Source organism: Mobula birostris, chromosome 5, assembly GCF_030028105.1.
Source record: "Mobula birostris isolate sMobBir1 chromosome 5, sMobBir1.hap1, whole genome shotgun sequence".
In the NCBI taxonomy this organism is placed as follows: domain Eukaryota; kingdom Metazoa; phylum Chordata; class Chondrichthyes; order Myliobatiformes; family Myliobatidae; genus Mobula; species Mobula birostris.
Window position 1 is genome coordinate 116,258,298 of NC_092374.1, and position 17,968 is coordinate 116,276,265.

Consider the following 17,968-nt stretch of genomic DNA (forward strand, 5'->3'; position numbering starts at 1 on the left):
ATACTATTACTGCTAAATTGTTTTGTCCAGATTACAGTCTCCCATGTATTATCCTTGTTAATATGCAACTCTAGTTTCCCAATTTATTCTATGCCTTACTTTATATTGGAATCATATATACAGCTGCCACTAACATTTTCTGCTCCTTGATATTGTTAACTCCACCTGAACAGGTACCTTAACTTAATTTTCTCAACCAAGATCCTTCAACTCTACAGTTCTTATTCATTTGTTTAATATCAGGGCTATCCTGCTTCACTTTCCTTTTTTGTTAATCTTAGTACACACTGACATGTAGCATTGAGTTTTTATTTTTGGTCTCTTTGCAAACCTATCTCTATCATGACTATTATACTCTACTTATTTATATCTAGTTGCGCCATTAATTCATCAGACTTGTTACAATTTCCTCATTCAGATAAGGATCTTTCAGTTTTGTCTTTCTATCATTTTTTCCGGCTATGACTGTTTGAAGGCATGCTTCTATACTAGAATGAACTGCCTCTTCCTGGCAGGTTATTCACCTTGCTCCTGCTTCGAAGCCATACATTCCATGGAATTTGATTGAATAATTATGTCTGTTGATAAGTAAGAGTTAAATTTATCACATGTGTGACCATTTTTCTTGCCAAATCTGAAATAAGAATATTTGTAATTAGTTCTAATTCCACTTAGTATTTTCAATAACTGCACTGTTTTTTTCTAAATTAGATAATCTCAGTAACAGCAGTAACCTCAGCAGCCAAGCACTAGGAGAGGCTGAGAAAAAATATTCAGCTAGCATTCCTGTTTCTGATGATTTTCCTGTGACAGCTGTCTGCTGGAAAACGTCCGACCATGGATACCAGCAAATGATATGCTTAAGATCAGCTGTATTGTGACAGAGGGTCAAAATGCTTGCTGACACTTATTAGTCTCTGGATTTATACAGGAAGAATGATCACTTGAGCAAGACACAGAAGGCTGCCAATCACACAAAACACTATAGGCACCACTTTTGAAGAGGGGCAAAAGTAGCAGGGAAAGGATGCAATTTTCTCTTAAGTCATACAGGAAGTCAGAAAAGAGAAGTCACTAATATGTTGAACATGGACATGTCAGAAAAACCACACATTATTACAGTGATCGTTTTTGAGGCAATTTCACCATCACATACCCTCTGAAAGAGTGGCAATAATTCCGCACTACCAGTTTTAAATACAGAAATTTAAGGTGAATTTTAGAAGAGCTTGATTGTCAAATATATGTACAAACAGATGTCGCAATTTTTCATTTAGGAAAGGTAGGTTGTGTTCAATCACAATCAAGAGGAATTCAGGCTCAAACAAGTGCACATTCAATGTTGTCTTGGATGGTTGATAATCTAACTACAAAATGCAAACAGTCAAATTTGTAGAATGCTTAATACTTGAGTCCATAGGAATGAAACACCAATGTAAACAATCTCTGGTAAGTTTATCGTTTTTAGGTCCACAATGTTAAATCATTATTTTTTACAAAGGTTTCACTGGACGTAGACAAATGTATATAAAAACTTCAAAGGATTAGAATTATAGAGTGAGATATTAGAATGGGGCAAATCATTCAAAGAGTACTTCAAAAAATGATCTTCTGCACATACAAATTATAACAAAATTAGAAATGGTTTTGTGACTGGAAGAGAACACAGACAGTCTACAAAGTGTACATTTTAAAGTGTCAATAGGTATACTGACATATGTATAAAAGTGTTCCTGACACTGAGTTTAATATTACTCCTGTTACTCCACAAGTGAAGAGATGATTTTACTAACATTATTATTTACTAAAGATTTCATAATTTATTTTCTATATCTAACACACAACCCAAAATACAGATGTTGGTAAATATAGAAGACAACTGAATCAAAACCAAATATTGTCTCACATATCCATCTAAAAATACACAACCGTTCAAATTACTGGTTGCCATTTAAAATAATTGGTATTTTGCAGTGTTTGCCTTTCATCTACAAGAGATAATAAAAAGCCATCAGAATACATTTATTATACAAGAATATTCAGCAAGATGTAAATCATCTTGGATAAAAAAGCAGGCTCTGTACCGTAACATCAACCATCATTTTGTCATCCCAATTTCAAGAGATCAAGGAAGATTATTCGTGCTGCGATTTTGTTTATATATACCGAAAACTCTTTACCATCTCTTCCTTTCTGATTTGAATTATTTTCCTTTTAACGTCATGTTTTTGATTATGGTCCCAGTGATTTCAAAAATGCCCAAAAGCTTTTCAGAAAGATTTATTCAAAAGGCACTTTTTTATGAACAATTCTCAATTAATAACAGGATACTTTTCCAAAAGATATTGAAATATCTTCTGTATCAGATCGAAAATAAGTTAAATGGTTTTTAAAAATCATTGAAATTATTAAAAACAAATTTGTCATTATTTTGACATTACAACTGACCATGTTTTCCGTGGTCCAATATTAAATGAGTAATAGCAATTCGAAAGGTTCTAAGAGAAAGCTTCATTTATATTCATTTTCAGCAGTCAAAACATTTAACTGTAAACAGAAGTGCAAAAGGTAAAGGACTGCTTTCAGAATTGGACTGCATCACAAATGGTTTTTATCCCTGAATGAAGTGACTACAGACTTAGCTTAAAGGTTGCCTAAGAGCAAGGTTCCGATTGGATGACAGCTATTAAAAATGTGACAAATAGTCTATTTCATTCAGACTTAGTGCATCTCATTGTTCTATATCTGAACTGCTACGGTAAAGTTAAAAGATAGCAATTAATTCTCAATGCAAAATGAATGCAAAATTCTATCAGGAAATGTAAAATACCACAAATCCATAATGAGCCACTTCAAAGGCATGCAATTATCCATGTTTTAGTGCAGCAGGGTCCATTTTTACTGTTGGCTTTTCCTTGTCTAACAACAATTCCCTTGGGTGCTACAACCTATGAATATCAACTCATCTTTTCAGCTCATTGTTGCTGAATTATTTCAGAATCCGGTACTGCAAACACATTTTTCTTTATCCTTACATTAAAAGCAAACAACTATAACTTTGTAATTTAAATGATGCAACAATCCCAGAATTTTCTGCTTAAGCCGAGTACCTTATCATAAAATTCACTCAAGATTTTTGGTGCTAGTTTTGATTACTGTATTGAACAAATCTGTACTTTATTATTTTGAACCTTCCTTATTTTTCATTGCCTTGTTCCTTTGCAAAATAATATGGATGAATTGAAAGCATGTGTTTGTTATATTTTATTCCATACTATTTCTCAGATATAACGTCAAAATTTCGGCATCAAAGTTCTTAGATTGGTAATTATTAATTTATTAGATAGCATGAGGATTCATTTTAACTGGTATTTTTGCAATAAATGCATTTACTTCTTGATAAATAATATTTTATATCATGTGATCACTTTAAATCACATTGACATGTGGCGATTAACCATTGAGTACAAACACGAAGCAGCACTCTTACTACACATTTACGTAAAAGTGGTCATTAAATTGTGCAATGTTTCTAAGATTAAAGGATAAGCAACCGACTGGCCTGCAATGTTGAATAAACTTGCAGCTAAATCTCACAGATTTTAAAATAATAGTAACAGGAAGCATGCATTTGGACACAGGCAGGTGAAATTTGAAAGACTCTTCATTGCAGCTTGAGATTCACATATACAATGTGAACTGTATACTCGGGGATGAACATTGTTGCAATATAAAATATAGATAGATAAACCTCCAATGTTCAATGAGAAATTAACAAGATTTTGATTGTTTGCAATAATGCTAGAAGGGATGTGACTCACCTCCCTTAAAGAACCTGCTTTGTGTTGAGTTGCTGATTGCAGGTGAGAAAATATGGTTTTGCCAGAGTTGATTACTATCTGTCAGCACAGAAAGTAAATTGTGCATTTCTATCAAGTATTTGAGGAAAGGTACATGGGAGATTGATTTCTCTAATTTCTAGTAATTTCTCCTCCTCCCTCCTTCTCTTTTTTTCCATTTCTCGTTCCAGTTACCCCTTCTCTTCTCCTCACCTACTCATCACCTCTCTCTAGTTCCCCTACTCCTTCCCTTTCCTCCATGTCCATTACTATTAGATTCTATCTTCTTCAGCCCTTTACCTCTTCCATCTATCACCTCCCAGCTTCTTCGTTCATCCCCCCCACCCACTCAGCTACCCCTCACCTGGTCTCAGCTATCAGCTCTTAGCTAGTTCTCCTCCCCACCCCCTTCTTATTCTGACTGCTGCCCCCTTCTTTTCCAGTCCTGATGAAGAGTCTTGGCCTGAATCATTGATTGCTTATTCCCCTCCATAGATGCTGCCTGACTTGCAGAGTTCATCCAGAATTTTGTGTGTATTGCATTAGATTTCCAGCATCTGAAGGATCTTGGGGCTTAAAAAAATACTGTTTCTTCTGCCTGCAAAGCATCATATGAGGTGCTGCCTTTAGGGGGAGAAACTCACAGAAATGGAATGCATGAAAAGGAGATTTAAAACAGAAATATAAATGAAGCACCTAGAGAGCTGGTGCAGTGATAACAACTTGATGCTTAATGTCACCAAAACCAAGGAGATGATCGTCGATTTCAGACTGTCTCAGCCTGAGCATACACTCCTCAGCACCAGCGGCTCCACAGTGGAGAGAGTGGAAAACATCAAGTTCCTTGGGGTGCAGATCTCGGACAATCTCACCTGGTCCAGGAACACCACTGGGATTGTGAAACGGGCCCAGCAAAGATTGCACTTTCTGAGGAAGCTTAAACAAGCATCACTCCCCACTAACATCTTAACTACATTCTACAGGGGCGTGGTTGAGAGTGTGCTGACCTTTTGCATCACAGCCTGGTACTCCAGCTGCAGTGCTGTCGACAAAAAAGCCTTGCAGAGGGTGGTTAGGGGAGCAGAGAAGGTTATTGGGGGTCTCCCTACCTTCTGTCCAAGACCTCTTTCAGAGTCGATGCCTCCAGAAGACATGGTACGTCATTAAAGTCCCCTCACACCCTCTCCATGAACTGTTCTTTCTTCTGCCATCAGGCAAACGTTACAGGAGCATCAAAACTAAAACCACAAGGCTACTTCCCCCACAGGCAGTCAGACTGCTAAATAGCTGCTCTACCTGACTCTGCTTTGGACACTTTTAACTTGCACTGGACACTTATAACTGATTTTAACTGACATGTGGCTGTTGTGTTTTACTATTTATTGCTAAGTTTATTATTTAGTGTTGCATTTGTTATGTTATGATTGCACTGCTCCTGGGAAATGCTGTCTCATTCTGCCCTGCAGAGCTGATGTACGGTTAGAATGACAATAAAGTTTTTTGAATCTTGAATCTTGAAATAAGAAAGACGAATGTCATTGCCATAGCAACAGATTGCTTAAGTTTTCAATCCACTTTGCTTCACAGTGAATGGATCTCAGATACTCAAACAACATGAAGTACAAGTTCATCTTGATGCTCCACAAAAGGAACTAGTAACATTGTATGTATGACGGCCAGGGACTCTGACTGCAGCATGATTGGCTGAGTTTAAATCAAGGGTTTGCAACCTATGGACCATGGACCCCTTGCTTAATGGTATTGGTCCATGGCATAAAAAATGTTGGGAACCCCTGGTTTAAATGGAGCTAATGATGAAGACAATTGAAAATCATCCCCAATGTTTGGAAGAACCAATCAATGCATTTACTTTCCTCATACCCATTGTTGGTGCATAGATTGAGGTTACTCAGTTGTCCTATTTTTGGTAGATTGGAAAACCCAGTAATTTTATTATGATGAGTGTTTAATCAGACGTTAAAAGACTACTCTGTTGAGGGTAAGATACAAAAAGGAATGGCTGTCTACTGAATCAATGAATCAAGATAAAGGAGTATTCTCCAGGTTGACGAACAGTTGTGGTGTTACAGTAATCAGTGTTGCTTTCTTGTCAGTTTATAAACCATAGTGACTAATTATACAATAACCAGAAAAGATGATAACACAAACGTGGCTGGGAAAACAAGGATGCAAAGTTTATAAAAGTGAGAAGTAAGCTCAATGAAATATGGTATAAAGTGCTCTCACAGAGCCTGACAAAGTAAATGGTGAAAGAATATTTCCCTCTTGGGAGAATCGAGAAGTATATAGGTTCAGAATACAGCATCACTCATTTGTGGCAGAGGTGAGAAACAATTGCTCCTTTCAGATGGCTGTCATTCTTTGGATTTCATCTTTCGAGAGAGCTATGGAAACTGAATTCCGGAACATATTCAAATCCAAGAAAAGTTTTAGTTCAATTAGGGAGCCAAGGGTTCTGGAGAACAAGCAGGAGAGTGACTTAATTACATGAGCCATTAAGTTATTGATCGAGTTTGCAGACTTTCACTTTTTATGTTTCTTTTTAGTCAAACAGGCTCTCCTTAAATGGAAAAGAAAGTTATGGCCCTTGTGCTGGAACAGTTTCATAAGTTTCACGAAATTTGCATAGCTCACCAGAGAAGTTCACTATTGATTTTCTTTTGGTGAGTTGGGGAGGTGGAGTGGGGAGAAAAAGGAGTGTAGCCATGTCATTGTTGGGTTAGTTCCAAAATCGTTAAAATCTTTTGATATCCATCACAGGAACGTTGCATTTTCTTAGTGTTAACATCAGGAACGGCCACTCAATGCATTTGCAATCTGCTGAAACACTGTAAAGCTGAAGAGGAAAGAAAACAATTTGGGCATCCCCTAGATGCAGTCACAGGAGAAATTATAAAATAGCTGAATTCTGTATTCAATTTAACAACAAATATACAGTATACTGCAGACATCTTCCATTGTGAAGATTAATGTAAAATACACACTCAGTTCCTCTGTCATCTCTGCGTCTCTCATTACAATATCTTTCACTATTTGTAAAGTATAAATTGTTTTTATGTTCTTCACTCCCTTTAGGCCCTTGTTTATGTGTTTGTTGAGGTGTCAGGGAAGTGAAGTTTGTGCAGTAAAAATTACGACTGAGAAAGCGCTCAGGAAGCTTAATAGTCTGACGGTGGTTAAATTTCCTGGACCTGATAGAATGCACCCTTGGGTTCTGAAGGAAGTAGCTGGAGAGATTGCGGAGGCATTAATGACTATCTTTCAAGAATTGATAGATCCTGGCATTGTACTGGATGACTGGAAAATTGCAAATGTATATCAATGATTTGGACTACAGTATTAATGGATTTGCGGCTAAATTTACCGATAATACAAAGATAGGTGGAGGAGCGGGTAGTGTTGAGGAAATAGAGAGCCTGCAGAGAGACTTAGGTAGTTTAGGGGAATGGGTAAAGAAGTGGCAAATGAAATACAATGCGGCAAATGAAATACAATGCTGGAAAATGTATGGTCATGCACTTTGGTGGCAGAAATAAACAGGCAGACTATTATTTAGCTGGGGAGAGAATTCAAAATGAAGAGATGCAAAGGGACTTGGGAGTCCTTGTGCAAGATACCCGAAAGGTTAATCTCCAGCTTGAGTCAGTTGTGAAGAAGGTGAATGCAACGTTGGCATTCTTTTCTAGAGGTATAGAATATAAGAGCAAGGATGTGATATTGAGGCTCTGATGTTGAGACCACACTTGGAGTATTGTGTGTAGTTTTGGGCTCCTTATTTTAGAAAGGATATACTGATGTTGGAGATTCCAGGAATGAAAGGGTTACCGTATGAGGAATGTCTGGCAGCTCTTGGGCTGTATTCCCTGGAGTTCAGGAGAATGAGGGAGGATTTCATTCTGAATGTTAAAAGGCCTGAACATGGCAAAGTTATTTCCCATGGTAGGGTATTCTAGGACAAGAGGGCACGACTTCAGGATTGAAAGACGTTCATTTAGAACTGAGATGCAGAGAAGTTACTTTAGCCAGAGGGTAGTAATTCTGTGGAATTTGTTGCAATGAGCGGCTGTGGAGGCCAAGTCATTGGGTGTATTTAAGGCAGAGAGAGATAGGTTCTTGATTAGCCAGGGCATCAAAGGGTATGGGGTGAAGGCAGGGGAGTGGGGATGACTGGAAGGATTGGATCAGCCCATGATTGAATGGTGGAGCAGACTCATGGGCCAAATAGCCTACTTCTGCTCCTATATCTTATGGTCTTATGGTCTAAGAATACAGAAGAAATAATAGTAATAGAAGCTAACTGTTGCCCAGAAAAAGATCGTTTATAACCTTTGGTTCCAAGAGAAAGACAGCTTGAAAGAAAGATGGTGGACATGATTTTACAGAATTCCCCTTATTCTGTATAGATTGCAGTGGACAGGAAGACTGGAACTATGCCACCACTATTCAAGAGATAAAATAAGAAATTATAGATCAATTTGCATGACATCAGTCATGGAGAAAACTTGCAATTATTTAAGGTTACAATCTACTTAAAATAATTATAATATGATTAAGCAGAGATAACATGGCTTTAATGAAAGAGAAATTACATTTAATAATTCTAATGAAGTTTTTCTTTGTAGTTATGACTAATGAAAACCAATGAATTGAATCCCTATGGATTTTGAATTTAATGAAGTCTTACACAAAAATAGGTGTTCTTGGTTAGGTTTAAGAGTAATGTATTAGCTTGAGTAACGAATAGAAGAAAAACAAATAAATGCTCAATTTGTAGGTTTCTGGACCACATTACCAGCGTACTAACCGGGCTTCTTGAGAGTTAATGTGATCACTTTTCTGCAGATATTGCCTGAGCTGCTCAGTGTTTCCAGCATTCTCTGATTTTGTGTCAGATGCCCAGCATCTGCTATATTTTATTTTCAATAACAGGATTTTGTTTTTTAACACTTCACTGTAGGAACTTAGATGATGGAACAAAGAGTCACATAAACAGATCATTTGACATAATATAGCGAAGTGGAGCATTATAGTGCGGAAAGACTGCAAAGAATCTGGCACATGGATGACAAAAAAATGGAGGGCTATAGAGGAGGGAAGAGTTAGATTGATATTACTGTAGGTTATAAGGTTGACACAACATCATGGACCAACTGGCCTGTACTGTGCAGTTGCTTCCTATGTTCTATGCAATCTGTAGCTAGTTAAAGATGGGTTAAGTGAATTGGTAAGAAAGTGACAGATGGAGTATAATGTGAAGAAATATATTCAGAAACAATATTCTACAGATGCTGGATACTCAGCAGGTCATAAAGCACCTGTTTCTTTCTCCATGGATATGTGCTTCCATCATTTTTCATTTTACATGAAATTATTCACTTTGGGAGGAATTATGCAGCAGGTTGTCCATTTCCACAAGTAAGGGTAACTGCTACATGGTAGGCAATGAACTTGGTTCTGTATCTGAGGTTCGGTCTTTGAGCAAACTGTTGCTTCTTTAGTTGAAGGCATGAAGGCTGTGCTGTCTGGGGGTGAAGCTGAGGTCCACCATCAACGTCTGTGTTCGCTGATGGGTGGCTTCAGAGACATAAAAGCTGGTTCGCATTTTCCAGGGTGTCATTGTGGATCTTGATGGTAACATGGGCAGTACTGTGTGGTTGATGCAGGTTGGCAGCTAATTGTTGCCTTCTGAATATTTATTGTAAGACCTATTCTCTCATATCTCAAAGCACTGGAAAAGCACTTTAACTGTTACCTCTACAAAATTATCCACTGGAAGGATTGAGAAATATTTGTCAGCACTCTCCCCCAGTGAAAAGCCTCATGCATATAGGTCTTGCTGATACTCAACCATAACTGGTGAACGGGCCACACCTATCACACTATGCACACTTTACTATGAGGTCCATCACAGCAAGATGTTCCTAGAAGGTTAAAGAGAGAAAGAAGTACTTCAAGTGTACTGGTGCAAGAGAGTAAACAAATCTTGCTGCAATCGAACCTACATTGACAGTTCTGCTCACTCTAAACAAGAAGAATATGTTAACATAAGAACTTGTACAACAGAAGGCAGGTTGGAATGATCCTTGGGGTGAGCATTATCTTATACTAAGTGTGGAGGGCTGGAGTGGGATAAGTTAAATAGGATGTAAATATTCTCATGAAAGAATAAGATCTCATTGAAATACTTAAGATGCTATGAAGGTTTGGCAGGTGAGATAGTGGAAGCTTCTTTGCCCTGGTGAGAAGATCTGGAACTCAAGGAGTGGATAGCTGATTTAAGAACTAGTGCTTCATCATTGAGGACTAAGAAGAGGAAGAGCCTCTTGAATCTGGAATGGTTGACCCCGGAAGGATGTGGATGTTCAAGAGCAGATGATTTCTGGACTCTGGTGATTCAAAGAATCTGGAGATCAACAACAATAAGGTCTGTATTTATAAAGTGCCTTTCACACAGGGAAATGTCTCAGGGAATATCACGAGAGTATTATGAAACCAGTACTGAACCATGTAGGAGGGCACAATCCCAAGCAAACATTCTCAAAGAAAGAAGTTCTAATAGGGGGAGGCATGGAAAAGAAAAGAAAGAAAGGAATTGTGAGATTATAAAAGACATGCCAGAATTAGAGAACACACAAATATTTCATAAAGTTTCACCAGAATAGATGACACATCAGCTATGCTTCTTTCTCCTGAGCACCTCCATCATTTTCATTGTTTTTATTGTTGGATCTCCAGCATTTGGAATTTTTTTGCTCATCTCACCAGTTTGTAGATCTGGAGGAAATTTCAGTGATAGAGAGGTGAGTCCTCAGAGGGATTTGAAAACCTAATAGTCAGAATCTCCCTAAAATGAACAGCCACAGACAGTAAGTGTGTGAGTGATGAGGGATCAAGGCTTGGAGTGAGCTCTGTTGCTGGGAGCAGAGGGAACACAGGTGGGACTGAGGGTTTCAGCAGATGATGAGCTAGACCAGAAGCATAGCTGGAGTTTGTCTATTTCATAGGGGTAGAATTAGAGAATCTGAATTAAGTAGCAGAATAATTGAGGCAGAGAATCATCTGTGACCTTACACAATGACAGAGCAGACTTGAGGGGTTATGGGGCCTATCTTTTAACAAAAACTATCTTGCTTTGAGGAATATGTGACTTTTAGATATTCTGATCTTCATGACATCACTGTGGGAGACTTAATGTGCCACAGGTATTATAATGGTTGCAATTTAAAATTTAATGATGAAAATTTTATATTTTCAGTTGTGATTTTTAATTAAGAGTGAAGTAATGAATGCATTGTGGTATAATGCATGTTGGGTAATGATTGAGACACCAGTGCACCTTTCTCTTAATTGACCTGATAAAATGTTTTTGCAAAATGACATAATAACTACCCTTCTAAAGGTTTGACTTGTAAGTAAGAATTTAGCCTATAAATTCATAACGCAGAGAGATAAGACTATTTCTAAGTAGCCCTACAATCATTAAGACTCATTAAAAGTTAGTGGTTGGTTACATTTAAAAAACTTAACTGGTTAATCTATTCTTTTTCTGTTTCAAATCGTTCGGGGACGATCACTTGGAAGGGTAGTAAGTACTGGGGCTAATGAATAATGCTGCCACTTTTTGCATTTATGTAGACTCAGAATCATATATCATCCAGGATGGGCTCAGTTTAAATTCGGGCACAGTATAGGCCCAGTTTCGGAACGCTTCTATGCGTCTGGCTGCGGAATTAAGGTGACAGACGTCCGCATTCTGAGACCAGCCGTGGTTTAAATCTGCATGTACTTCATGTAAATTATCAAAATGAAAATCTTTTAAATTAGGCTTTATTTTTGGTCTCCATAAATCTGCTTATAATTTAAAGCTATGCCATTTGAAACTTTGGTGTGGAACAGGATGGAACAAAGGGATGGCTCGTTGAAAGGAAGGGCATGGTGTGAAGCATTTAATGTCTTATCTCCCCGCTGCAGCTCTGTAATTCATTGCAATGATAAAGCACCACAGTTGAAAACATTACAACACTGACACAATCCGAAAACGGATTAGATTCTGACACAAGCTTACTCAAAAACTAATCAATCAACTCCTTGCTGTAACATCAGAAGCTAGTGCTTAAGTGGAGTGCTTAATCTTCGCAAGTTGTATTACTGAATTACCACCGAGCGTGTTTCTGTTCAGAATAAAACGTTGCATTGGAAGGAGTCTCCGGGGATTGAAATTAAGTTCGCGAATATATTCAGATTATTAATTTATTTACCCTATTCGAACCCCGCATAATTAAGCAACATTGACTCAAGAGAGAGAACACTTCGCCGTGATCCTAACTTTCAGCAAATCCCTGCAATCCACTAGTACACATTAAACGCAAAAAAAAAGCGCATTTCGCCCATTCTGCAATATTGTATGTATGCTCGTTCTATATATTCAGCCAAACCAACGTCCCGGCACTTCAGTGATAACTCGGACTCATAGCATTAACTGTACCCGACACAACTAAGCAAAGTGGGGGGAAAATTCGTCTAACGGCGAGCCCGAGACCCCAACTGCTATCGTTTCAGTGAAGTATTTAACAAAGCGACGAAATCTGCATGAAGACATTTGGAAGGAACTTCAGCAAGCCGCTCGCCCCGGAGGTTCGGCCAGGCTGCGGAGAGCGATGTTCTTTTCACACTAATAAAAAAGTTCTTAAAGGAAAACAATACATAAATGCCCACTCACCGTGTGCAGAAGGCATTGCAGCAGAACAAGACGGAGCGGATGAAATGAGTACCTCATCCTGGTTTGTTTTCTATGAAGCGACTCCTCGCACTTGGCTCTCGCATATATCCAGTGTTGGGGATGGATTGGGGCAAAAGAAGCGAACTCCGACCACGGCCCTGCGTAGAATAGATGGAAGAATGTGACAGAGCAGCGGGGAGCATGAAACATTACGAATAATAACACACATGTCTCGACTTCCGCTGAAACGACTGGAATCTAAACCTTCATTAATAGCAATGGAGGATTACTTTTTTTAAAACACAAATGTAACTCCTTGGCAACCTTACCGTCACTTCCAATTTGAAAAATGTTCTGCCTTTAAGTGCGCTTGAAAATCCCCCTAGACTTTAAATCTTTTTCCCCGCTCTTCGCGATCCAACAAGTTAGCTAGTCGCATCTGGCCACCCCGCGCAGTTTCTCTTTTATTTAACTATGCACTAGGCGGACAGAGAGTTGGCTAATGTTTTCCTCCCCCCACCCCCGCCTCACTTGGACTCAGGCAGCGTAGGTTGAGTTTGTCCATACGACCGTCTCCGTGTAGCCCGGAGATGTTGCCGATTCCCACTTGCGCTTTAGAGGCTTTGAAACACGCCACGTGGTCGGCTGAAATTGATCAGATACCAAATTAAAATGAAAGCTTCCCTTACTTCAGCACCTTCCACGAGTCTTCCAAGTCCCGCTGTACGCCGGCACACCGACTCGAATCGAATGATTTATGACCCCTGCAGTTTATCCTGACCCACGGAGCATTTTGCTAGCCCGCCCATAAAATATAAATGATATCTATGCATAAAATGTGTGGAAAGGACCTTAATCGGCGATTGGCGGTAGTCTGCGGGCGAAGGCTCCCAGCAAATCTTCCTGTTCGCCTGTGCTTTAAGTGCTGAAAGTACTGATTCACTCCGCTAAAATGAAGGTCTCAAAAGGTGAGCAGAGTGTTGCAAATACAAAGCGGGAGAGGAAGCGCGGAAAGTCATTGTTTATAAAATCTGTCCGTTAAACAAACAGAGTCTATGATATTCCTCAGAGCAAAAGGAAACTCCTCAAATATTCCCATAGAATCTCCTAATCCGAATGAGACTTTCTACTTCACGTTATTACAAAATAAAAAAAAGAGAAGCATAAACACTTGACTCAGTTTGCGGACCCACAATTTTCTTCGTGCGATTTCTGCCTATTGTAGACTCAGCTGTTCGTCTAGGATGTTTTATTGACCAAAAGGAAGTTCTTGTCTGTCCATCCGTCCGGATCTGTGCAACGTTCTTTGAACAGTTATTAGGACGAGCACTCTTCGAATGCTTTAAACTTACTAGGTGTATGCGAGTTTTTATAGGTTAAATATTTCAAATTTGCAACGTGGATGTCAAATTCACCGTACTAAATATCCGGTTAGAAAAATATAAAAGTCATCCAAAGATAGTGTTATTTATCCGTCCAATTGGCATTGAGCTCTCCAAGAAATGAAGAAGAAAATCTGCATTCCCTAAATCTCCGGCAATTTAGAAGTCGTGCTCCTCAGCACAAACTTTCTTGACTCCTGTTATTGCCTATCTGTTAATGATGTGAAACGCTGCAGAAAGTTCGTTTACCTAAATCAAACCTTCATCACAGATTTGGACGTTGCAAATGCCTGAAACACAGACACCCAGCCCAACAAAACCACTATATTTTAAAGAGAAAGTGTGGTGGGATTTGGAACTATTAATTCAACTAGGCAGAAAACGTCCTTGATAACAAAAGGTATTCCATCAGCGCATTCTAGTGGTCATACCAAGTTATGCTCTACATTCATTTTGACGTTCTCTGGCCAGTCGGAGAAATTTATTACGGACTTTTTTTTGTTGATTCTGCAATTTTTTTTATTTATGTCGTTGTGCCCTAATGAATAGAGCCTATTCAGCGGAGAACCGCAGAGTATCTAACTGAATTTCAGTAAATCCCCGATAAGGAAGACCAGACACATTATAGCCATAACTCAGTCGTTAGCAAAGGGTTTCATGTGGAATCGAAAAATTCAGTGCTCCAGGGTTTTACATTAGCATTATGGGCAACATATGCTTAGTTATACAAATAATTTGTTTACATTCAATTTTATTCAACTGTATTGAGGAGTATTATGCCGTGCAAAGCGCCTCAACAATCCTTAGCAGATCACATGAACGTCTGAGTCTGAGCCCTGTTTTTGCGATTGGTTGGGAAATATCTTGAAAACCTCCTTCAGAAAAATTAACCTGGTTCATGCCAGTTATAAAACGGGATGGTTTTAACTCAGATAATTAAACAGAAATAAATGTGGTTTATTTCCTTGAGTCAACCTAGATAAAAATAAGACACACTAGAAAATCTGTAGATGCTGGAAATCAGTCCTGATGATGGGTCTCACCTGAAACGTCAACCCTTTACTCTTTTCCATAAATGCTGCCTAGCCTGCTGAGTTCCTTCAGCATTTTGTGTCTGTTGCTTAGATTAAAAAAAAAACTAGGTGCAAGAAATGAGAGAAATGGAAGATATCTGAATTACTGAGCTGTAATAAAAGGCCATCAACCTGAAGCATTCACTAGGTTTCTCTCTCCACAGATATTATTTGTTCTACATACAGGCTTTAAATTGAAATGCCTTTACAAGGTACCCATGGCTGGCATAAAGCCAGGGGGCAGCTTGAGGAGTGTATCAGCTCACTGTTAATGCTCTACCATTGGGCACTGTGGTGAATCTGGCAGTAGAGGGGGAGATCAAATCTGCTGGCATCTGACCTGTAGCTTGCTTCTGACCTTTGTATTCCTTTGTACAGTCACAACCCTGCTGAGCTGTGAGGAGCACAGAGCTGATGATTCCCTTTGGAACTGGCAGTATAAAGCAAGAACAAATTGGCTCAGTAAAGTTAATACAATATACCTCAGGTTCAAAAGTACGCATGATCAATGACTACAAGCTTCTAGCCAAGGATGGTTTACCACTGAAATTTGTTAGAGTACTCAGTAATGGAAAGGATAAGTTGAGCGAGAGTACCAAGTCAGGTTCAACATCTCAACAGACCCAATACAATATGTCCTACAATGAAAGCATGCGGCTTTAAGGGACAAACTGAAGGGCACCAGGGACGTGTAGCAACATTGAGCTTCTAGTTCAGCTTGATGATGGTTTGCTATGGTTACTTGTAATGAAAATCATGTTCGTCAGCTTAAGTTCCAACAAAGACTGTCAACCAGAAGTATTATCTTTGACTTAATTTTAAAGCCTTTGTTCTTGAAGTCTATATTTGATTTTGCCAATCATAGCAAGTCACATTCCACGTACATTTTGGATGCTAATATTCAAAACCTTCACATGTTAAAATCAGAGGTCTTCCAGCACTAATCTCTGCATTAATGGAAAAACTTAAGACCACAAGACCATACGGCCATGAGATAGAGGAGCAGAATTAGGCCATTTAGCCAATCGAACCTACATCATAGCGGATCCATCTCACTCTCAGCCCCAGTCTCCTGCCTTCTCCCTGTATCCCTTCATGCTCTGACTAACCAAGTATCTATCAACCATTGCCTTAAATATACCCAATGACTTGGCCTTCACAGCTGCCTGTGACAGTGAATTCCACAGATTCACCACTCTCTGGCTAAAGAAATTCCTCCTCATCTCCGTTCTAAAAGGACATCCCTCCATTCTGAAGCTCTGGTCTTAGACTCCTCCACCATGGGAAACATCTTCTCCACATCCACTCTATCAAAGTCTTTCAACATTCCACAGGTTTCAATTAGATCCCACCTCCACCTCCCATTCTTCTGAATTCCAGTGAGTACAGGCCCAGAGTCATCAAATGTTCCTCATATGGTAAGCCTTTCAATCCCAGAATCATTTTTGTGACTGTCCTTTCGACCCTTTCCAATATCAACACGTCCTTTCTTAGATAAGGGGCCCAAACCTGCTCACAATAATCCAAGTGAGGCCCCTTCCAGTACCTTATAAAGTCAAGTCAAGTCACGTTTTATTGTCATTTCGACCATAACTGCTGGTACAGTACACAGTGAAAACGAGACAACATTTTTCAGGACCATGGTGCTACATGAACAATACAAAAACTACACTGAACTATGTAAAAAACACAAACCTACACTAGACTACAGACCTACCCAGGACTGCATAAAGTGCACAAAACAGTGCAGGCATTACAATAAATAATAACCAAGACAATAGGCACAGTAGAGAGCAGTAGGTTGGTGTCAGTCTAGGCTCTGGGTATTGAGGAGTCTGATGACTTGGGGGAAGAAACTGTTACATAGTCTGGTCGTGAGAGCCCAAGTACTTCGGTGTCTTTTGCCAGATGGCAGGAGGGAGAACAGTTCATATGAGGAGTGCATGGGGTCCTTCAAAATGCTGCTTGCTTTACCAATGCAGCATGTGGTGTAAATGTCTCTAATGGCAGGAGGAGAGACCCTGATGATCTTCTCAGCTGACCGCACTATCTACTGCAGGGTCTTGCAATCCGAGATGGTGCAATTTCCGAACCAGGCAGTGGTGCAGCTGCTCAGGATGCTCTCAATACAACCTCTGTAGAATGTGGTGGGGATGGGGAGTGGGAGATGGACTTTTCTCAGCCTTCGCATAAAGTAGAGATGCTGCTGGGCTTTCTTTGCTATGGAGCTGGTGTTGAGGGACCAGGTGAGATTCTCCGCCAGGTGAACACCAAGAAATTTGGTGCTCTTAATGATCTCTATGGAGGAGTCGTCGATGTTCAGTGGAGAGTGATCGTTCTGTGTCATCCTGAAGTCAAAAGTGAACATAACATTAACACGAGGAATTCTGCAGATGCTGGAAATTCAAGCAACACACATCAAAGTTGCTGGTGAACGCAGCAGGCCAGGCAGCATCTCTAGGAAGAGGTACAGTCGACATTTCGGGCCAAGACCCTTCGTCAGGGCTAACTGAAGGAAGAGCTAGTAAGAGATTTGAAAGTGGGAGGGGGAGGGGGAGATCCAAAATGATAGGAGAAGACAGGAGGGGGAGGGATAGAGCCAAGAGTGGACAGGTGATTGGCAAAAGCGATATGAGAGGATCATGGGACAGGAGGCCCAGGGAGAAGGAAAAGGAGGAGGGGGGGAAAATCCAGAGGATGGGCAAGGGGTATAGTCAGAGGGACAGAGGGAGAAAAAGGAGAGAGAGAAAAAGAATGTGTGTATATAAATAAATAATGGATGGGGTACGAGGGGGAGGTGGGGCATTAGCGGAAGTTAGAGAAGTCAATGTTCATGCCATCAGGTTGGAGGCTACCCAGATGGAATATAAGGTGTTGTTTCTCCAACCTGAGTGTGGCTTCATCTTTACAGTAGAGGAGGCTGTGGATATACAT

At 39.6% G+C, this 17,968-nt stretch overlaps 1 protein-coding gene across 2 annotated transcripts in view; it reads right to left on the reverse strand.

The window, feature by feature from the left end:
• Positions 1-13,173, reverse strand: part of nxph2a (neurexophilin 2a) — a 157,109-nt gene extending 143,936 nt beyond the window's left edge. The window contains exons 1-2 of one of the 2 annotated variants that reach the window (XM_072257272.1): positions 13,111-13,173; positions 12,580-12,737 (exon numbers count right to left, since the gene is read on the reverse strand). In XM_072257272.1, the coding sequence (XP_072113373.1) occupies positions 12,580-12,737; positions 13,111-13,144 (192 nt within the window). In that variant the 5' untranslated portion in view covers positions 13,145-13,173. Of the gene's footprint in view, positions 1-12,579; positions 12,738-12,908; positions 12,997-13,110 lie in introns of those variants that run through there. The other variant, XM_072257273.1, reaches the window with a different exon arrangement.
• Positions 13,174-17,968: the final 4,795 nt, after the last annotated feature.